The 23,498-nt window shown below is 39.1% G+C and overlaps 1 protein-coding gene across 2 annotated transcripts in view; it reads right to left on the bottom strand.

The window, feature by feature from the left end:
* Positions 1–22,837, bottom strand: part of SLC35D1 (solute carrier family 35 member D1) — a 94,144-nt gene extending 71,307 nt beyond the window's left edge. For both annotated transcript variants that reach the window (XM_077120679.1, XM_077120680.1), the window contains exons 1-11: positions 22,574–22,837; positions 21,667–21,700; positions 21,488–21,574; positions 20,731–20,798; positions 19,087–19,158; positions 18,217–18,285; positions 16,106–16,208; positions 12,408–12,500; positions 3,483–3,550; positions 2,381–2,459; positions 634–716 (exon numbers count right to left, since the gene is read on the bottom strand). In XM_077120679.1, the coding sequence (XP_076976794.1) occupies positions 634–716; positions 2,381–2,459; positions 3,483–3,550; positions 12,408–12,500; positions 16,106–16,208; positions 18,217–18,285; positions 19,087–19,158; positions 20,731–20,798; positions 21,488–21,574; positions 21,667–21,700; positions 22,574–22,776 (959 nt within the window). In that variant the 5' untranslated portion in view covers positions 22,777–22,837. The remainder of the gene's footprint in view (positions 1–633; positions 717–2,380; positions 2,460–3,482; positions 3,551–12,407; positions 12,501–16,105; positions 16,209–18,216; positions 18,286–19,086; positions 19,159–20,730; positions 20,799–21,487; positions 21,575–21,666; positions 21,701–22,573) is intronic.
* Positions 22,838–23,498: the final 661 nt, after the last annotated feature.

The following is a 23,498-nucleotide window of genomic DNA, read 5'->3' as shown; positions in this document are numbered from 1 at the left end:
CAATTTTGGAAGAAACAAAACAAGTTCAGTTTTGAACATGTTGAATTTGAGCTATTTATTAAATCTTCTACTGAAGATGTCAAGTGGGCAGTTGGATATACAAGTTTGAGTTCAGAACACACAAGTAAGATCTAAAGAAATGAAGTGGTATGTATGTCCAAGGTCAGACACATATAAAGCAATTATAGTAGAGCTAGGGTTCTTATTTAGGCCTGAATTTTTTTGAGAATACTACAATGCCATTTAGCACAACAAATAAAGAAATGTGTTTCAAAGGCTAAATAAAGGTAGGTCTACTTCCAGAAAAGATTGCTCAAAAAATGTGCATAGAATATGGAACAATTTTCCCCCCTTTCTTAAAAAGCATTACATAGGGCGGGCTACGGTGGCTCAGCAGGCAGGAATGCTTGCCTGCGATGCCAGAGGACCCGGGTTCGATTCCCGGTGCCTGCCCATGTTAAAAAAACAAAACAAACAAAAAAAAGCATTACATAGAGACTTTATTGAGCACACAATAGGCACTCCATAAATTTAATAAATGAACAAACTTGCTATTAATATATCTTACTGTGACAATATTTACATACCCCAATTCCATTTGTCAATTTGGTTTATTTATAGATTTTTATTTACCTGATATTTAAGCCAATGAAATTCGTCCATGTGAAAATATAATCTCCGCCAAAGACCATTCCAATATAAGTTATTAATATATTCTGAAAAGAAAAATAACAACACACTGTTACATAACTTTAACTGAGCTTTTTAAATATACACATAAACTCATCCACATTGAATGACCCAAATACTTATCCTTAAAATACAAAAGCAAATAAATGGACAATAGCATCTAAAAACCACTAAGCCTAAAATAAGTGATGAGCTAAAAGGATTGTGACCGAGAGGCTACAGTAAAAAGTGCACTGTGGACTGTGAGAATCTAAATCAGCAAGGGCATAAGTGGATTTGATTTCTATCTAGCTGAAGGTATAAGGCAAGAGTGAATGAACAACAATACAGTTTTTTCTTCCCTCTAGAGTTTGGAAGAAAAGCCAATAATATCTTTGAGTAAGTCTCTGCCATTCCTGGACTGCTGTGGGGAGGAGGCTATAGCTAAAGAAATGAACTGGACTATCAATGAGAGCACGGCTGTACTTGTACGCAATGCTGATAATGACAAAGCAGGTACACTAAAAAAATTTCAAGAAAAGAGCTTCATTATTAAAATTAAATCCAGGTTTTCCTGTACCATCTCCTCCTTGGCCAAGAATACAGAACCAGCTCCCTGTTTTTCAAGTTTTTACTCTTATTATGAAGATGTAGTCATCTACTCTGTTCTTGAAGCATTCACTTTGCAAAACCAAAACACAGAGGTAATTTAGGGGTTAAAACTGTCTCAGCCAGTCCAGACCCTTGAATGTTAATTAACTGTCTCTACCCTTCTGGGCAATTCATGCAATTGACCTGTTACAGTTTACTTTAGAACTCTATTCACAACAAACATTCCAATTTCATGACTTGAAGTCACAGGACTTCTGGAGCTTTAACTGAAATCATTTTCCAAAATGAGCACCACTCCAATGGGTAGCAGAGGGAAATACAGCAGAGCAGTAAAAATTTTACTTCTGCACCCTTGCACCCTTTTCCCTCACTACTGACTGATCAACCTCAGAGAGTCACAGGGTAATTGTACTCTTTCTCTCAATGATCAAGGACCTTCCTCTCGGTCTTGCCTTTTTTAGAAAGCAAGCCTACTACACTAATTCATTTGGAATTTAGGTATGTTGTGGCTCCTTGGATCTGAAAGCACTAGAATCACTAAGTCAGATAAAAAGAGGACTCAGGCTTCAAGCCACAGTAACTTCAGCTCAATATTCACTTGGTTCTCCTGGCTAAAGAGAAATGAGCCTCCCTCAAATAAAATGAATCAAGAGGAAATGACATCACTGGGAATGTGAGACACAGCTTTTAAAAGTGGGCAATTCAAGGTTTGGCTCAGGCATAGGAAAGCTCCCTCTATTAGCTTCTGGCAAGCATCCTTTTCCTACAGAACAGCCAGAACTAAGTGAGGCAGAGAACAGAGCTCATCAGGAAGTAAAGAGACAGGACTACCTCTGTAAGCTATTCATGGAGCCTGTACGATAACATATCCCCTTTTCCTATACTCCTCAGAACTAAGCTGCTGAAGGCAGAGACTGTGCCTTCTCTCAGTTCTTAAAGATTGTCTCAGAAATTATCACCACGATTTGTCAAATTAAAAAAAATTAGGTGAAGAAATAAGGATTATGGAGCATAAGACCACAGTCAGACTCTTATTTCAGAGAAAAAAATTTCAAATAAACCAGTCACCAAAAAGAAAAATAATTTTTTTTCAGCTCACCTTAATACAACCAACTATTGTAGTTGTGAGAGCAGAATTATACTGAGTGCAGAGTACTGTAGCATACATCAAGATAAACCTGGAATGAAGAAAGACATATCTTTTACGATCCAGTTGTTTACTTCCTAATAATGTCTAGCTAAAAGAAGCAACCAGTGTTGGCCACTGCTGGCAAATTCTAGTCACTGACCAACTGTGAACTAGCCCAACCTCACTGCTATTTGTACAGCAGCTTCAGAGACTAGTCAGAGAATTTTTTTTTAATTTCATTAAAGAGAACACGTGACTGTTTCCCGAATAGGTGGTTCTCTCCAGGTACCCCCACAAAACCCTCAAACCATCATTCACAGTCATGAATACTCTCTTTAGATCAGGCTTCTGAATTCATCTCACCCAGTTACAAAACTCAGAGCTCACAGACACCAGCTCAGGTGTGCGCCTGCTATGAAGACAACGTGAATTCTGTGACAAGATGAAAGCGAGGGAGATCCTTAAGGATGGAAGAAATCCAAACTGGAACTATTTTAAAAGGGGATACAGGTTTACTTGACAACTAAGCAGCAGCAGATAGGACTTCCTGATTCACAGTGAGGCTTCTGAGCCTGACTCAATACCAGGACCCAAGGCAACTTTAAAACAGCTGCTCATCATGTGCCTAGCCTCTGCCAGATTCAGTTACAAATATACACTAAACTTGACTGGCTATGGGAAAAATACATTAGAGAAATCATATGGAGATGAGGAGAGGCATATTTGCAGACACACTTTTGTCTTCTACATATATTCTCTCCTAAAAGATAGAAATATGGTAGGTATGGGTAATAGTTTCTTTTCACTCTTCCTTCAGAACATGATTTTGGGTTCAGTTCAGCAGACCTGAGGGCACATTCTTAAGGGGTGTGAAACCAACTGAATCTGAAGTCTTGATTAACCTAAACTGATACTCTCAGGAGATCTGAATAGGATATTGAGAATAAAGAAAGAAGGACCTTAGAACAAATGACACTGGCAATTGATGTGGGGGAAGGGCAGGTGTCTAAGCTAATTTCTCTAACCTATTTCTCTAGGAAAACTATTTGCTTACAAGGCAGCAAAGGCTTACCCCATCACACAGGAAAGGGTGAACTGCAGAAGAAAGAGAGTATCAGCCCAGCCTTCAAAATCCATTGCCTGCAATACACAAGAAAGGATCCACTTTTAGAGCAGACTCTCAAAATCGGCTGTTCATTCATTATTCAAAACTCTTTATCTCATGGAGATGATTCAATTTATATAAAATTAAAAAATAGGAAAAGAATTCTAATGGGATTTTTTTCCTTCCCTAAGTATTCAGCAAGTCTCTGGAGAAAGTCAGTGTATGGCACAAGGCGCTGTTGCATTTCTCTGTTTTGCCACAGGAAAGGATCTTCAGCTGCAAAATAAGCAGCAGCCATTTCAAAGTATGACTGTAGGATACACATGAGCCAAGCAGTACCTACAGTACAATGGAACCCATTCTCTCTGCCTTAAAGATAGCATACAAAGTGATAAAACCTACTGCTTAATGAGTACCTACTATGTGCCAGGCTCAGAAATTTTAAGTCTTAACTTACCCCAAATTAATCGGCTATTAAGTATCTACTTAGTTCCATCACTAAGTTAAGGCAACATATTCTGAATGTTTTTTCCATGACGACTCACATGGTTATGATAACTGGATCAGTCGGTCCAAAAGCCAGAGTTCTTAACTCTAAGTCTGCCATTAACTTTCTGTGAGGCTATGATAAAGTCATCTAATCTCTCTGAGCCTCTACTTATCACAAAAATCTGAAGAACACTCTTTTCCATCTGCCTCTTGTGAGGATCAACTGGGAGAACAAGATGCAGGCACTTTAAATGTAAGAAAATTCATATACAGAAGAGATTTTCATTTAAACGTCTACTGTTACCTCTGGATAGTATGCAACAAGTTTTTTTCTTTTCCTTAAAGTAAGAAACACAAATGGCACAGCAAATACTTTGCTAATCAGGAAAAAAAAAATTTAAACAAAAGCAAAACTTCTGCTCCTAGATACAGCTCTGAAAGAGAGCACTGTGAAGAGAATGAATTGCCTGGTGCCCTGCGTGTGAACAGAAAGAGATGGGCCCGTGGTCACTAGGCCTGCAATCTTCAATCTAGGCTGGGGGTGGTGTGGTTAAAAATTGATCAAAATCATCACTTGGGCTTTCCTTCTCTTTTAAATAAAGTTTCTGGTTCTACAGATGCTGGCAGTGTAAAACCACAGACCAATAAAACCACAGGCATAAAAAGAATGCAACACAATCAATGAGCAACTTATATGGACCTACTCCTTCATAAAACTAAGTATTCATTTTGAATAAAATTTTTAGTTAATTAAAAATATCTTAGGGAAAAATTTTTAATTAAACAATGTGTTTTGTTAGTTGCTTAGGGTAAGGAAATGAAAAGAAAAAGGGTAATCTGAGTAAGATTAGTACTAGGGCTACACAATCAATAACAAGACTAAAATCTAGTCCAGGGAAGCAATGACATTTCATCCTACATGTCTGCTCTCATCAACTGATCCTGACTGACTGGGCCACGCATCCTGCCAAACGGCCTGAGGTTATTTTGTCTATGCTTAGCAAGAAAGTGTTGTGACTACTTGGCAATGTCTGTAAGGAGCAAAGGATAAAATTAGCACCAATTTGTCACCCATTATCTCATGAGAACATGAAGTAATTTTGATGCACACTTGAGTCTTGGATGCAACCATTCCCACTCCCAGGAAAATTTACTAAGCAAAGAGTCACTCAGGCTTACCAACTGGGTAATTTGTCTTTTTTTTTTTTTTTTTAGGTGCATGGTCAGAGAATTAAACCCGGGTCTTCCACATGGAAGACGAGCCCTCTATCACTGAACCACCCATGAACCCTAATTTGCTTTTTCTTTTTTTTTTTTTCACACGGGCAGGCACTGGAATCGAACCCAGGTCTCCAGCATGGCAGGTGAGAACCTAATTTGCTTTTATCTTAAAAAGTCATCTCTTCAAAGGTAAGAGTGGCTAAAAATATTTTGTCAAACAATATGCAAACAGAAAGATCTATTTATTCATAACAAAAGAATAACCGATCCAATCCACTTGTTTTACATATGAGAACACCAAGCCCATAAAACAGAAGAAATGCCTCTCTTTACAGGGAAAATAATTCAGGGTCTGAGTATCAGTCTACTGGTCAGCAGAGTGAACCAGAAAGGAATGACCGTGAAGAGGCAAACCAACAATCTAAAATTTCTTCATTTTATTTACTCCCTAATGTTTAGTAAGAGATACCTCCAGGTAAATGATTTATGTATCAGCTTTTCCTGTAAAATTCATCTGAGCCATCTAATTTAACCCAGTGACACAATGAAGACATTATACAATGCAACATACAGTAGTGGCCTTGTGTAATCTACAGCAAAGGGTCTGTTCTTCCATCTCTAAGTGAGCACACCTAACTGGGTGTGCTGCCAGAAAGCCAGGCTCCAAATCCTGTGACTCTGTGAATCACTGGCTTTATGTTGCCAAGATTCCATTTTGGAGGCTGCAACTAATAAGCTTAAACACAGTCTGTCTTAACCGACACTTTGGGAGGTCACTAGTCAATTGATGTCTGCTCTGCCTTTACCTATGTTAACCAAATACCTTTTATTAACAATAAGTTGGCATTTGGATAACACATAGTTTAAGAAAAGAGAACATTTTTAAAAAACTTAAGAGCTGAATGTATTGGCTCCTAGTAAACCCAGAACCTTGAAAACATTGAGTAAGCTTAAATATATATATATAAAGACACTGGTTTCTCAGAATGCTTTATCAAGGCTTTGAATTATGAGCTCACTGAGAGGAGATGTATAATTTGAACTTGCTTTCCATGTTCATGGGAATTTAGTTTACTCCTCCTTGGTCTCCAATTCGTGCTTAAGGACTGTGTCAACCTCATCAATTGCTCTGTCCAATTCCTGACGTCCTGAGGAGCTGGCCTTTCCAAGCCCTCCTGTAAGGTCCCTGTCCTAACAGCTGATGTTTTGCCTTCTCTGCCTATTAACAGTGGGACTATGAAAAAAAAACAATTTGGATCTGCTTCAAATTGCATCCTGCAACTTGAATAATGAGGAAAAATTCATCTGTCCTATCTCCCCCAGATGTTTTTAAATTCAGTATTCATACAAGAGGATCATCATTTATAGAAAAACTTTCATCTTTTTCTTATTTTCCCTTTTTTAAAATATAATTTTTAAATACATTCACATGGTTCTACAATTGAAAAAAATATATAAAAATAGTGAAAGTCTCCTTTCCTGTTCCATACCTGTTCTTTTCTCATCTAATTCCTAACACACAAATCTGGTGGTTACTTAACTAGGTTTCACATGTTCTTCAAGAGTTTTTAATTTAAACATAAATGAATAAAATGTATGTGTATATAATTTTTATTTTCCCTTTTCATTTTATACAAAGGTAGTATACAATATGCATTGTTCTGTATCTTGCTTTTTTCATATAACAATTGATCTTGGAGACCCTCTCATTCAATACACAGAACGCGTCCATGCACAATGGCATTTAAAGCTCATCCTGGGTCAGGAAAGCTGGAAGGCCAAGAGATGAGAGCAGTTTGTCAGCACTGGTTTTGAGGAGTCAGGGAACAGCTGGGCTATTTCAGCTGTCACAACAGCAGCCGAGGCTCCACCGTAGCATGCCTCTTACATCTCAGAAACTGTCTCAACCCTGGAAAGGGCCCTACACAGAGAATAACAGATCCAACCCACTTGCTTTACACATGACAAAACAGAGGGCATGCGAGCAGAAGGCACTCTTCTAAAGTCAAGCAGTGGTCAGGGACAGAACTGGAGGTTGCTGGTCTTCTGCTTTCGGGCCCCAAAGTCTCTCCACTTGACTACCCATGTCACAAATCTTCAAGGACTTGACACTACCTGCAGCATAAATTTCAAATTTGTGTGTCTAACACTGGTCCTGACTTAGCTGGAAGCAGGGTTTGATACGGTGAGAAAAGTGAGAGTACTGGACACGGGCAGGAAATCTGAGCTCTTGAGTTGAATCCTTTCTGGACTGTTTCCTCAACTATAAAATAAGAGGCTTGAAGCAGGTGCTCTCTAAGGTCTTTTCCAAGGACTCTAAAATAGTCTTTGATGTCCACCTTCTAATCACACTGAAGAGTCTGGTTTTGCAGTTGTACCTGTGCTCAGACTATTAACTGCAAAGAGTGTGCCTTTGGTTTCTCTTCCCCCCATTTTTAAAGGCCTAGCTCAACCTTTCCTGGTATTTACCTATTCAGAAAATGCTCCTTGTGAACAAGCCACGCACTCCCACCTCAGGATCTCTGAACCTGCTCTGACCTTGACCTAGTTTATACTACCTCCAAGGAGCCACACACATTGCTCTCTCAGTTCACTCGGTCAGTGTCTGCTCAAATGAGCCTTATAAAGGTGACTTCCCTAACCATCTAACATGCTACTTCCCCATCACACTCCTCTCTGTTTTATTTTTCTTCACAGCACTCATTATAAAATTTATGTTTAGTCTATTTCACCCCATTGAAATGCGAGCTCCATTAAAGTAGGAACTTTCATCTTTTTTTTTTGAAAACCTAGAACACACACCTGACACATAATAAGCACTCAATAAATATTTGTTGAATTAAGGAAAGAAATGTGATTATTCTGTTAACAATCAATAACAGCAAGGTCAAGCTGTGGAGACTATTTCTAATATCACTCTGTCGAGCAGCACTGAGGTGCTTCTCACATTCATTAGCTTATCCTGCCTGTCAGTCCCAAACGAGGGAAAAAAAAAAAAGACAGGGAGGCAGCAGAAAGCTTTGGGAGACATGGAGTTAGGCAGACAGCAAGGGGTCTGGAGTCAGACTCTCCTAGTTCTGAACTCTGCCACTCTGCAGCCTCAACCACGTCCTCAGCCTCTAAAACTGGAAACACCCTAACTCACAGGTACAGAGTGAGGGTCAGGGAAAATGATGTGTGTGGGAGCAAGTCAAGAACAAGGTTATCTTACCTTGTAGGTAAAATATTACTAACGGCCAGACTTAGGCTCAGAGTATTTGCAGACAGTTCTGTTTAAAGATAAATTCCACTTAAGGTATCCATTCTTAAAAAAAAATACACACATGTACATGCTTATCTACATATATATTTACATATTTTGGAGGAAACGCACAGCTCTAAAAGATACACACTGACAATAAACCTGACTTACTAGAAGACTTTTATCTGAAATCCTGCCGTATAGTCCACGCTTTAATGTGAACCCTCTTTTCCAGGGCTTCATACAAACAGACCACTGACTACTACTGTGGGACTGGAATCTTCCGATGGAAGAAGTAAACTGCAAACCTTTTACAGAATGCTATGAGCATCCTGGGCACTGAGGTCACCTGTAACCTCCCTCGTTTCCAGGCTGTTTAATAAAAACAAGCCACACAAAAACCTCTTTGTTAGAGCTCTAACAATCCCTAGAATGGGTCAGCACTACTTGTTGCATTTGGTGAATAAGAAAACCAAACCCTATCTACTCTAAAAAAGCCAATCTTTATAGTCAACCCACCAATGTCTTCCTAACTTGAATATTTAATAGTACTTAGCGATGAACACACACTTCAGGGCGAGATCTGACACCATCTCTACATTATGCCAATTGTCTTCCTTGCATAGCAAGAACTGTGTCTTATTTCTCATAAGAGAGGCTCAAAAATACAAACTGAATGGAACTTAACATGAAATTGTGGTGACTTGTTTTGTAAGTACACAAGGAATTTAGGAAAAGAGTCAGACAAACTCTCACTTCCCAAGTTTCAAATTTAATTTGTAACCTTCCAGAACAATGCTGATTATTCAGATCGCCTTTATTTTAATTTTGATTGTAGGCAGCTTCCATGAGGCATTCCACCCCTCAGCCTCAACAAAGAGACAGAATTGATCTTACAATGTTCCAAATATACTTCTTTCACAACTTATGACAGCTTATTGCTCTTATGTTGACAGATTTGCTCCCCAAGAAAACTGTAAGGTGCTCACCACCTAATTCACCTTTTTGTTCCCTTATCATCTGAGCCTAACACAGTCAGATCCACAATAACACTCAATAACGACCTGAGAATACTACGAGAAAAGCGAAGAGCATGAGTTTAAAAAACAGCCAGTGTGTCCATTTGCATGCCAACTAAAGTTTTATGAGAACCATATTAATTAGTAATAAGAGTAGGATGAGCAAACATTTATATGAAGCCCAAAACAATGAATGGGATTAGACTATAAAGCAATGATTTCAGCTTCCATAATTAGTTTATCACTCTAGCTTGAAAGTAATTAGATGAATGCTGACACTCCTAAAAAACCATTATTCTTCCAAAATAAACTTTTCTTGACCTTTGCCTTGCACTTTCAGTGGGAAAAAATAAGATTACTCAAATTCTACTCCTCTGCTTTAAAAAGGAATAAAAGAAGAAGAAAATTTAAACTCATCCTCTTATAGGTAGCAAAATAACTTTTTACACTATGAAAAACATTCATAATAATATTGAGCATTTCAAATTGAATGTGAGCCATTGAGACATGCACGAGCTATGTTACAATCTCACAGATAACTTCTGGGTAAATTATCATCACTCAAAAATGAAGAAATATTCAGCTAGACATTGCTATCTACCATAGTTTGCCACACCCCAACCAAAACCATTCCTTCCAGCCCTAAAGAACACCTAGGGCTTCATATGAGATTCTACAAATGTTCTATGCCCTGGGATTACTTTCCAGAGGCCTGTGGCTTCCAGATGGGTTCCTAGGCCAGATAAATCCTGGGGTACAGCGGGGCCAGCCTCTCCAAAAACAACTAGTTTCATTCCCCTGTCCCATATTATTGACAGCCCCTTCCAACATGAGAAAGTTGGAATTGGCATAGGCCAAATAACCCTGGGGAGTGGGAGAAGCATCAAAGGAGATGGCGGAGTTGTACAGAGAAGGTAGGGTCTAACAGATGAGTATGTTGCTGAATTACTGTACTGATATTTCTGGTAGTCTTCAACATCTTGGAGCAGCTACTGGTAAAGACCCAGCATTGTGGAACTGTAGTCCATGTCAGACTCTGAGGTCTGTTCTATAACTAATGGTGGTGGTGCACTTTGAAATTTCTTGCTTTTTGTATATTTTTCACAAAAAATAAAAAGGTTGATTGTGATGAATGCACAGCTGTATGATGAGACTGTGAATCAATGATTGTACACTTTGGATGATTACACGGCATGTGAAAATATAGCATGCATCAATAAAATTGCATTTAAAAAAATGAAGGAACAGCTCCTTTGGTCAATTCTTCCAAGCCACTAGCAAAAGTTTCAATGTAGTAAAAATTCCATTTCTGCTAAGTCCTCAGAATATCTACCCACATTAATCCTGCCAAGTCTATCAGGTATATATTGGCCTCAAAATTTACAGCCATCTGTGCTTCCATGAGGGGGCTGGTGATTTTACATCACATTCTTACCTCAAAGCTAAAAGGACAGAGAGGAATTTGCTTCCTCCTGAGTCTTCTACCTTAAGACAAGGAGGCAGAACCCCATGCTGTGGAAAGACCATGGCCCCTGGCATTAGACTTGAGTTTAAATCCCAACTCTACCACCACCAAGTGTATGCTTGGGCATATATGACTTAGTCTCTCTGATGCTCTATTTATCTTTTTTTTTTTTTTTTTTTTGCATGGGTAGCCACCATGAATTGAACCCGGGCCTCTGGCATGGCAGGCGAGAATTCTACCATTGAGCCACCATTGCACTGCCCTGAAACTCTATTTAAACACTGATAAAATAGGGATAATTCAAACTTTCTAGAGCTGTTATGAAGACTACATTATATTATACATATAAAGTGACTAGTACATAACAGGTACTCAATAAATGTTAGTTTCTTTTCCCACTCTCTTCATGGCCACAAACAAATTATTCAACATTCTATTAGTCAGAGCAATAACTCTGATTCCTACTCTGAGGCCATTTTTAGGCCTGCTGGCAACTGGGTCACAATTCATTAAAACATGTATGCAAGAATTCCAGATGATCTGTGCCAGTTCTTTAAAAGAAAGAGCTCTTGATGGAAAAAAAAAAATCTTTATAAGCAGTCAGTCTTTCCATCTACCTGTGGTTCCAAAAACAACTTTTTAACTGTATTAACTGCTTTAAAAAACCTTTTCTTTATTTCTGCTAGCAGTGATTTGTGGGAATTGTCACTGACAGAAGTAAATAACCAACGCATTTATTCTGAGGAAGCTCCTAGTCAGGGGGATCATTAGAAGGAATACTGGCACAGAAATCCTTGGCAGAAGTCTGGATTTCCATTTAGTTTGTAAAATTATATGACTTCTTACAATATGGTACCACTTTTTCTCTTATGAATATGAATTTGGAGGAAAATTCTCTGGATTTATTTAGCTAAACTAAACATTTGAAGAAAATGGATATCCTATTATATTTGCTGCTATTTATATGGTTAAGTCACCACAGAGTGCTAAATATCTCCTGGGGGAAAAAACAGCTTGGGAGTTAAGCCAGGATGACAACCATACACCAAAAGAGAAAGTGTCTAGTGATACCTCACATTTTGTTTAGGGAATGAATGATTTTAATATTTCACGATTTTTTGTTTCTCAAGAAGAGTCTGCTACTAGCTCTATTTTGTTTTTAGTAGAAATGTAAAAATTCCCTTCCTCTATACTTCTGGAACATAAAAAAAGATACTAGTTGACATACACTATTTTTGTATTGACAGTCTGAACTATTTTGAGTAATTTTAGTACAATCCAATACTTAAGCCCAGAAAAAAGGTTAACAATAGTAGCATGCTAAAAAGTAAATTCTCAGTTTTTGGTCACTTAAAAAAAGCACATTTCTTTTTAAAAACCAAAAGCCTATCTTGTGGATATGAATCATAATGTAATTCATCAGTATAAGCTGTTAAACCATCATTAGAAAGTCCTACCTTTTGTGCATCTCCTGTGAAATATGCAATGGCGAGGGTAGGCAGAATCATGAACAGTGCATTGTAATAAAGCAGACCATATTTTCCCAGCTCCTAGAATAGGAAATAATTATGTGTTCATTTGGCTCTTACAAATACATACGTATACACAACTTTTTACAGTTATTATCACCCCAGTAACACACAATATACATACACACACATTTCTCTCCTCCATAATATACAAAGCAAATTAGTCAAGTCAAAAGTTTTGCAAACACTAAGAAATAACCTAATCTTTCAGAGGCACACAAAAAAGCAAACTTAAAAAGATTTTAAACTTAATTAAATAAGTTCTTTGCTTAAGAAGCAGTTCACTGACTGCTTCAAAACAGCAAGTAGAGAAGAGGCTATTTTAAACACAGGTCCCTGAAGCTCTTCTTTTCCCAGAACTGAATCAAAAGTCATTGAGTTAGCCTTGGACTTTTCAGAAGCATAACAGAGTGCCATTTAAGAGAGATGGGCAGATCCAGATACACAGACTCAGACCTAGACAAACACTTACAGACATAACTTCCCAGTGAAGTATTTCTGAAAACGTGTAGGTAAAATACAATGACAATTAAGATTACAAGGCTACAACTCCCAAGACACAAAACAATTAGCTGCACCCCAGTTACTGGGAAGCAATGAAGGACAACATACATCTTCAAACATAGGGCGCCTACTGGAACTCTGGGCCCACTTTTGATCGCATAGTTCTGGGATATTTGGTGGGAAGTAGAGTCACCTGAAATAGCAGGCCAGGGTTGGGGAAGTGGGAAGACACATGATAGGGCTGTGATGTGTGCCTAACCTCAGTCAATGAAAGATCACTGAATACAGTCCAAGAGTCAAACTTTTCAAAAACACTGGAAACAAATATCCAACAAGAGAAAACTAGCTGATTAGACCATGAGGCAGCCATATAAGGAAGCATTATGCAGCCATTTAGAATGTTTAATAATATTGACTGACATGAGAAAGTGTTTCTAAAACAGTACTAAATGGAAAATATAAGTTAGAAAATATAACATCCCTCTTTTGTTTAAAATGTTACATACACATTATGTTTACATACATGCACATACATACAATAAAAAATATCCACCAGAACAGTAATTCTCACTATTATATATACAAAGGGAAATTTATATTTTCTTCCTCTTGCTCATCTATGATTCCATTACTTCTACTGTAAAAATGTATTATCTAATTTTTTTTTTTTAGTTAAAAATGTTTTAAATTTAACAACTGCATTCAAGTCTAAAACGTGGTAACAAAGTTTTTATGCCTCATGAATCATGCTCAAAGGAGCCTATGGGCTCCTTTTCAACAGTGCTGAAATTATAGATAATAAAACTCCTAATTTATTAAAAGCATCTCAGTGTGATCATACTGCCTTTAGAAAAAAACCTAACAACTAACTGTTTACAGTCACCACAAGTATCAGTGAAAAAAGAGGGCCTCATTTCTAAGGCAGTAAGAAAATATATTTGAATCAAGCAAAGCCATACCAGGACATACACAAAATAAACTAACAATGGGTGTCCAGTCTGCCAAAGGCATGAGAGTGAGTGCAAGTCATCCAGGAAGCAGAGAATATTTGCACGCATGCCACACTCACAAACAAATTGTCCAGATAACTGACAAATGCCAAAAACTTAAATGTCAAAACTTCTGTGGGCTTTTCTTTTTTTTAACTAAAAAAAGAAACATGTTAACTATTTTGAATATCATTCTCCCTGCCTTTTTCAATAGAGCACATTAACTACAGTGTTATTTAGGGGAGTCTTCACAAACATGCATTATTCTACTGTGTTCTAACACACTGCTTCTCTTAATGCTATTTAACAGCCTCCACATCTTTTTTTTTTTTTTGAGTACTTCTATCTGCCTTTTATAGACTTACTGCTTGTTTCTCTTACTGTTAGTTGAACTTTGTTATTGTTAGTCTTTTTGTCTCTAAATATAATACTACCCTCTAATCTGCAGTTTCTAATGCACAGAGCTGGAAAAGCAGATCACTGAACTTAGATCAAAATTCTACCTAATACTTACAAAGTCATAAGTCATTTCTGAGAAAGGAAATAAAGGGGTCTCACGGGAGCAAATTCCTCAGAAACCCACTTTGCTTGTTTCTAGATTTTAGGACGTACACTCTAGACTGTGTTATAAAACATGGCAGCCACTAGCCACATGTAGCTATTCAAATTTAATTATACTTAAATAAAACTACTAATGCAGTTCCTCAGTTATGCCAGTCAGTCAAGTACTCCACAGCTACATGGGGCTAGTGGCTAACATAAAGGACAGCACAGCTATAGAAGACACAAAACTTCACAGACAGTTGCACTGAATGGTGCAGTTTTAGGCAGCTGAAGCTGCTGGACAAATAATGTGTTACTACCATAACTGTTTTCCAAAGCAGCAAATAGGCCAAACAAACAAAAAAATAGACCAAACCTTTGTTCCCTTTTATCTTTTTAGAAAAGAAAAAATTTTTACTAGTAGTTTCTATTAAAATACAATCATTATACAGCATCTCCAAAGCCAATAAAAGGAGGACAAGACATAAAAGGTATATTGAAAGAAAATTTGTTAGAAACAGAGTTAATATCCTCTGGAAGGATATTAAAAAAAAAAGTCCTCAGAGTAATGAGAACTACTGAGAAGAACATGAAATTTATGTTTCTTTTCTGGAAGAGAAGGCAAACCTCTTTGGCCAAGACCGTTTGAAACAAATAACACACTAACTCAATATTAATACTGCTATCAAGTAGGTAAGGCATTTATTTGTATTTGTTTATGACTTTGAGCTCCAAAAAAGGACCTGAAGTAGTTTCACAAAAACTGTACATATTATAGAGAATACTAAAAAAGTAAGCAGATAAGACCATCTGATTGTATACAGATACAGCCACGCATGGCAGTTACAAGATTAAACTGTGAGATAAAAATACACCAGCAGCTCAGGAAACTATGGTGACATCTAAGATATAAATCTTATGCAGGTCCTCATGTAGGGTACATAACAATGCACAGGATAGCACTTTCAATTAAAACTGTATGATACATAAGTCTGTATTCCACGTAGTTGTTTCTTATAATAATACAATCCCATAATACAATTTAGTAAAAGCAATATGGCTCAAATACTCAGCTTTCTGATGGTCTAGTTTCATCTGAAAATAAAATTCATTATGCCTATATTCAAAATATATAGTAAACCAACAAATAAATAAATACCTTGCAAATTAGACTTAATGTACATGCAGCCATTTGAGGGCAAAAAGCTCGGTATACAAAGAAAAGAGTATCTGTCTGAGATCTAGGCGAGGGAGTCCAGTGTCGCCTCTAAGAGATCCTGATGTCCCCTAAGATATCCCATTATTTGTAGCAAAGGCACACAAAGGCCATCCTTGCTCTGCAGCCACTTCAAACATTCATTTACCCTTAAGTTTGCCCAAGGGCTTCCAGGTATTTTTTCTTTCTCATCCTATGTCCCTCACCCAAGCTCTCTGAAACACAGCCATGAACACTTTGATTTGCTTCTTTCTGTGTCTTTCCCATCCCTCCTAAGCATTTTTCTTTATTCCTTGCTTTTTCCTTAAGGAATCGCCATTACCATTTCCAACATCAGTAAACATCTGTGAGAGAATAGTTAGATTGCTACGTACTTTTGAATCTAGTTTTTGTTTCACATATGCACCATTTGCTGCTGTCAAGACATCATTTATCAGAATAAAAATATATCCTTCCAGATCAAACGCCAAGTCGGAGCTGTAAAACATGAGCAACACTTTAATAACTTACATTTTAAGAACATGCATTTAATTTTTAATATGTCTGCACCACAATATTTCCAAGAACATATTCTTATCTAGGTAAGTGAACAGTACATATTTTATCAGCTACCAGTATTTTTCTTGATTCCTGGTCAAAGTTTGCAATTTCATATTCAGTATGAAATTCTTCAGAAATCAGAAGCATTAACACTTAAGCACCTCATTTGCAATAAGCAATCATGTCAGTTATTAGCACATGGCTCTGAATTCAAAACCAGACAGGAAAAACTAAATTTATCATTACAGTTCATCTGTTAGGCAAGCAGAAAGCATGAGCTCTCAATTTCACAGGTACGGAAATCAAAACAATGAAGTATGTCATTTTTCAAAAGCTCACACAAAGGACCAGACAACCTTGCACAGGTAGTTAGGTCAAATGGATAGAATTTCCAAAAAGTGGATCATGGTTAGTTTTGAAATCAAGTGAGAACAGCGTCTAAGCACATAGTTGGAGCTCAAATATGTATAAACTTGCTCAACAAACCCACTAGATAGAACTAGTGGATCTGAAGAAAACTGAAAATAGCTGATGCCTAGCACAGCACCTGGCAAAAGATAAGAACTCAGGATATTTAATGGAATAAATGAAAAAAGCATGTCTTCAGCAAATTTTAGAAACCTAGTTAAAATAGTGGCCCCCACAGTCTGTGATTGTACAAAGACAGGATATATGGAATCCAAACTTTTGAAGAGCTCTATGCCACTGCAGTTTTAGGCAAGACTCGGCTAATACAGATCCCCTCCTCCAAGCAGCTATTACCTGACAAAACTCTAATTTCAGATTCCCTTCCCTCCAATATCTCCCCAAATAAAATTTCAAATTAAACAAGACTGGTCAAGATAACTATCTTCCTCAGAAACATTTTGCAGACAAGAGTAAGTCTTGAGGAACCCCTGTTGTTTGATTCAATTTTGTTTTCCATCAGCTTCAAGGACTAACAGGACACCTCTAAAAAGAAAGGTGTGAGACTCGTACAGAATTTCTCCCCAAGGACGCAACATAACCTAGAGGGAAAAGCAGTCAACTAATAACCAAATTCTAGTACCAATTATGCCATCCCCTTTTATTTAGAATGAAATTACCCTTGAAGATTTAGAATAGAATAGTATCTGACATATAATATTTCCATTTCCCTATACCACAAAATTGTAATCCAAGAAGCATACTGGAACTTCCAGATGGAAGATGTATGTCAAGCAGAATTTGTGACATTAACAAATCCATTTATGCATTCCCTGGACTGAGTAAAATGATAATTTTCTGAGTCTTTGAGTATACATTTTCCCGATGCATTTTAAAGCTAAAACTTACGAAAAATGCAAAAAAGCTTTGGCAATCTAACAGAATAAAGTTATGGCACTTGTGATATATCTTGAAGTGAAGCCAAATAAAGCAATGCTGCCATTTAATATTCACGAGGCAAATGACAGCCATCTGCCTCACCTCACAGAAAAACAGATACTATTTTCTTTAGCAATACACAAAGTAAAAGAATGCAGCAAGGTTTATAAAAAAGCACATGGCTCCAGAATCAGGCACAGATTCAAAATCCAGGTGTACCATTTACCAGCTTTGTGAACTTGAACAAATTACTGAACTTAAGATATGTTCCTCAACTATACAGTAGGAAAACAACGCTTAAGCCTCTCAGAGTTCTTATAAAGAATACATATATATAATATGTAAAATACCTAGCATAATGTATGGCACAACATATGTGCTCATTAAATAGGAGACTGTAACAAATCCTAACTTCTTGAAATCAATTTATAAGTATCTCAAGAATCTGAATTTTACCATCTTAATACAGCCAAAAAGATTTAACCCTTTGAAGAGTCTTTTGGATACTTTTCATTATGATTCTTATTTAGGCTATAAAGAATTATTTGTATTGACAATTTCAAATGTGCTATCATAGGTCTTATACAGGCCCACATCTTACCTGGCAGCTACAAAAGCTCCAATAATCATTGCAAATACAGTCATCTTAATGCCCCAAGAAAAAGTCTTCCTACAAGATAAAATAATAAAAACATATATAAATATGGCTTCAGTTATTTACATAGACTCTTTGACAACATGGGCTGTAAAATATAAGTGGTTTGTCTTCTAGAAAGCTATAAACAATCATATTTTTAACATTTTCAAGGAATTGGACATTTAAAAGAACCCCTTTGACGAAGCAACTATCCATTTTGTTATATAAATAACTATATCATTTTCTTTTTACCATTTGTTATTAGTGATTTGGAATTTTTATAAATCAGAATTTTCTTTGAGTAGGAAAAATATACTCAGATTTGCAGTAAAAGTAGCTAAGCCATGAAAGCTATTTAAATCCTACACCTAATATGTTAAGAATGTTTTTGTTCATTTGTTGTTAAATTTTTTTTAATTAATAAAAAAAATGAAAAAAATAAATCCTACACCTAAAGGATACATGGTGGTTCAGTGGTAGAATGCTCATCTTTCATGCAGGAGACCCTTTCATGCAGGGTTCGATTCCCAGACTTTGCACCTCCCCCCCAAAAAAGAATACTCAATCCTACACCCTACACTTACGATTCTGATATAGCTTCACTTAGCAGCAGCACTAGGTACAAAAATTCTAGAAAGCAAATCACCTGTTCAGATAGGTTTGCAAGCTCTAATTCACGACCTTTCCAACTACTGGCCCCTATGAACTACCAAATCCTAAAGCAAAGGGAGAAATTCAAAATTTGAAGTGAAAACAATACAATTTTATGAACTGGGCACTTTTTCAAGATAATTAAAACATTTAAAGAATACATATATTAGAAATTAAGCTCACTTGAGTAAAACTCCTTCAGCAAACATTGTAAACAGGATGGAGAACCTTCTTAGAACTGTAAACATTGGCAAGCTGCAAAGAAAAGATAATGAGGTAAAATAAATCTTAAGTTTTTTAAAAAGCTTTCCCCATATGGGTATTTTAAAAAATGCTAATCTCTTCCCTGTTTGATGGAAATTCCATGCTGATTAAATCGTGATTAAATTAAACTCTTCTGTTTAACTACTAGAAGTGAGAAACATCACTCCAATTAAAAAACGATAGAGATCATACATCTACCATCACAGACTAATAGCATCTACTTTTCAGTTCTACCCTAATTATGTAAACACTCTGAACTATGAGCACATAAGTCTGTAATAGCATCAAAGACCTCTCTTTTCCTTTACCACAGGAGTCGTCTCCTTCCCAACGCCCCAAACAATATCTATGAAAATTTTACCCCATGAAACATGCAATTGATTGTCCTTTCGTGAAAATATTTTTGTCTTCCTCTAAATTCCAAGAACATTTTGCTTGCACTAATCAAACACACAGCCTCTCGCAACATAGCTATTTCTAAATATACCTTATCTCCCCCAGAATATAATAAGATCCTTGTACACTCCCAAGTGCCTTATACCTAGCTGGTAATCAAGAATTAGGATTTAAATGAATGGATGAAAGGGTGACAATGGATGAAAAAAAAAGAGCAAACTCTACACAAGCAGCAGTTTGCAGCAGGCTTGCATTTCATTCCAAGTAGTAAGGAGATGGAAAAGAACTTCCCACCCAAGATAAATCTGACTTCCTTGGAACCCTCTCCAGAGATAACATCTCTGTCCTTCTGTCAAGTTTCTGAAGAGGAAATGAAAATACTTTATCTCTGGTCCTCAGAGATCTCCCAATTCTGTTTTATAATTTATCCAGTATGCCAAGGCTTTAGATCTTGGGGAAGTGGTGGAGCCATGAGTTTCTTTCAAATGGCTTCCCTATGTGTGAAGTTTTGATATGTCACTCATTCAATACACACAATACTCCTTAACTGGAAAAGCAGGAACATGTCTTATTACAAGACAATGTTGGCATGGAGCAGAGCTACTCCTTCTTTCTAAAAATGACTATGCTGCCTCTCCAGTTACATTGCCGCAGGTAAGGTATTATTAATCATAGTTTTATTACGGTTCCAGCTCAAGTTATCAGAACTACCTCATGTTAAAGAAAACTGCAGAAGTTCTTATGTCCACCCACCCTCTGATTATGCTATGTGGAATTTGCCTAAAATGTAACACTAATGAACTATATGAAAAAATCAAAATCCTGGAAGCCTAGCATATACCCCTTACTACTGCAGACCTCGAAAAATAATGAAAACCTCCTAATACAACAATTTATAGCATTTAAGGTAATCCAAGGCAGGATTTACTCCTAAAAGCCAAGTGGGAAGGAAAAAAAAAAGACCCCTCTTTCCCTTCACATATAAAGAGCTTAGACTAAAACCCTTTGTGCAACCTTTATTATTTAGTAAGTTCTCTTAAGTAAGTTCCTGGTCCTTTCATTTTTTTTTTTCCAGAATCAATAACAATGTGTTAAATAGTTGGCATTCAAATACAGTATTAAGAATACATTTTAGTAACCTCACTAGGAAAATAAAGTTATCCATACTTCAGTTTCTTTGTGCTGAACAGTCCCGTGATTTGGTTCCCAAAATATAGTAGAGGTAGTGGAAACGTCTAGAAAATTTAAAAAGGGATAACAAAACTCAATAATAAAGATAGCTAAAACAAAGTCCTTTCAAACAGAAACACTTGCGTTTATATGATCAAATTCTTCTCACTTAACACATAATATTAGCGCTCACACACAATTTTGGCCCCCTGAAACACCCAAACTTAAATTATTCTTGGAAAAACAGAATTATTATGGCAGAAAGAGTGACAGGGGAAAAAAAAGAAAAACTAAAATGATCAGAGCACGTGGAACAGAAACATCATTGGCTTTAAAATATGATAATGGATTAGCTGATGGCTACTAGTGTCAGCAGAAAAAAGAAAGGCGCTTCATCTTCATGTGGAAACAAGCGGAGGCAGATCGAGAATAGGAAAGTAAATGCAAAGAATAATGAATGCAGGATACACTGGCTGGATTCAACCGATGCACCAACTACAAAACTGTTATACTCCCAAGTGTGCACTGATTAAAAACAGAAGAACCCGAGATTCCTAGTTTAAACTACTTCTTTCTTCTTTTGAAGAGGGTGGGATTTCTTTAATATATACTACTACATATATTCTTTACCTTCATTATAACCACTCTGGATCAGCAATCTCAAAGCCAAAATTTTTAACTATACAAAGCACTGATACAATCTATACCTATTTTCACAAAGTAAAGTAGGTTTTTTTTTTTTTTTTTTTTTTACCTTTCGAGGTACATTTCTGTCAAGGTCAGGAAACTTCACTACTCTGAGCGCCTTTCCCACCCAGAGAACTGCCACTGTGGCCACCATCTGCAAACAGAGAACACAGAGTCACTGTTCCACCTACAAAGACGAACAGAAGTTCTAGTAGAAACCGCAGAATGCCGAGGATTCAAACTAACCTGGCCAAGTCCGACACATAGTGAGGAGGGAAATCTACAGAACAGTAAAGGAGGGGAGACAAAAAAAAAAAAAACACAACACAGGGTCAGCAAGCCCAAACGGCGTTCTGTGAACTCAATTTGCACATCGACAACCTGAAACGTATTTCCCTACGAGCCACAGAATCTGCCCCCAAAGCGGACGGAACCCGGGGAGCAGCTCCCCCGCCCGCTGGCACACCACCCCGCGGATTTCGTGGCCTCGGGCGGCCGCCTGCCTCATCTCCTCAGATTCTACATTTTGGTCGGCAGCCTGCCTGCAACAGGGAGCCGGGACGCGGATCCCTTCAACGGTTCCACACTTTAAACCAACAAACAAGCAAACAACCCCCCGCCCCCCGACTTCTGCCTCAGCGTCCCAGAGACAGCTAAGGAATCATTTTAAGTGGGCACGAGGGTGCGCGCATCCCCTGCGACTGTCAGCGAATGCGGGGACACCCTGAAGTCCCAGACCCTCGGGCCGGCTGCGGAGGACGGAGGACACCCCCCGTTCTCCTCCCTGCTTCGCCTGCACGGGGACCAAAAAGTCACGAAGCACCCGTGCTCCATCGCTACCGAAAGGCACGGTGTGCCGGCGCCGCGAGGAGGGCACAGCAGGCACCGCCGGAGCGCGCGGACCCGGACGCGCAGCCGGGCGACACGAGCGCCCCTCGGGGAGCGGGACCCCAGCCCAGCCCAGCCCAGCCCGCGCGCCCTGCCCGCTCCGCCGCCCCGGGCCTCCGCTCCCGGCCGCGCGCCTACCCCCCCTCCCCGCCCTCCCCGCCCAACTTTGTTCATCTTCAACTTCGGCGGCCAAAGTCCAGGGCTGGGCGCCCCGCCGCCGCGCGCTCCTCCTCCGCGGCCTGGGCCGCCGCCGCCTCGGCCCTACCTGTAATTGGTAAGCACGCTCTTGTTCACCACCACGATCAGGAAGGAGCTCACGCCGTAAAAGCCGGCGGCCAGCAGCTTGAGGAACACGGTCAGCGTTTCGGCCGACGCCATCCCCAGCTCCTCCTCATGTCTGTGTGCGGAGGATTTCGCGGGGGCTTCTCCTTTAACCCGGGCATGCTGACGTCTGTGAACTTCCGCCATGGCGGCGGTGGCGGCTGCCGGTGAGCGGAGCTGCGGCGGGGCCTGGCGGCGGATCCAAACGGCGCCGCGGTGTGCGGTGCGCGGCGGCGGGGCTGGCGGACTCAGCAGGCTGCGCGCTCGCCGCCTCGGCTTCCCGCACGGTCGTCGCCGGTCCCCGCCCAGGGGCAGGGACGCCGGGGTTCACACCCCGGGAGGCGCTGCCCGGGCCCTGTGCCACGCGGGGTCATGGGGCAGGAGCCGCACAGCGCGGGGCCTGGGCAGGGCCTGAGGAAGGGGCAGCCGCGACCTTCGGTTGGGGCGGAGACAGGGGAAGCCGTGGGGAGCCGCGCCGGGGCACCCGGGCCGCCGAAAGCAGGGCTGCGCGCGTGCCCGCGCTGGGTCTCTCCGCGGGGCGCGTGCTCGGGGGGGGTGGGAATCTGGTGGCTGGCAGCTAGGAGGCTGGAGGCAATATTCCGCCAAATAACTGCCGCAGCAGCAAAATGCGGGCCCTCCTCCGCGGTCGGGAGCAAGTGGCTGATTGAGCCGTCGGCAGGGTGTGCTGCGACAAGGCTCGTTTTGGATGCCCTCTTGTCGAAGCCCTTCATGTGTGGATCAGCAGTAAACTGTCAACAAACATTTCACTCTGCAGTGCTTTAGGCTGCTTATTACACTTTCTGAACCCAGAAAAAGCCAAACCACATTTTATTTGCAGATCAAGGGAATTTTTTTCTTGAAAAAAAAAA

Source organism: Tamandua tetradactyla, chromosome 11 (assembly GCF_023851605.1).
Source record: "Tamandua tetradactyla isolate mTamTet1 chromosome 11, mTamTet1.pri, whole genome shotgun sequence".
NCBI lineage: Eukaryota > Metazoa > Chordata > Mammalia > Pilosa > Myrmecophagidae > Tamandua > Tamandua tetradactyla.
The sequence above is the reverse complement of the archived record's forward strand: the minus strand, read 5'-3'. Positions and strand labels throughout refer to the sequence as shown.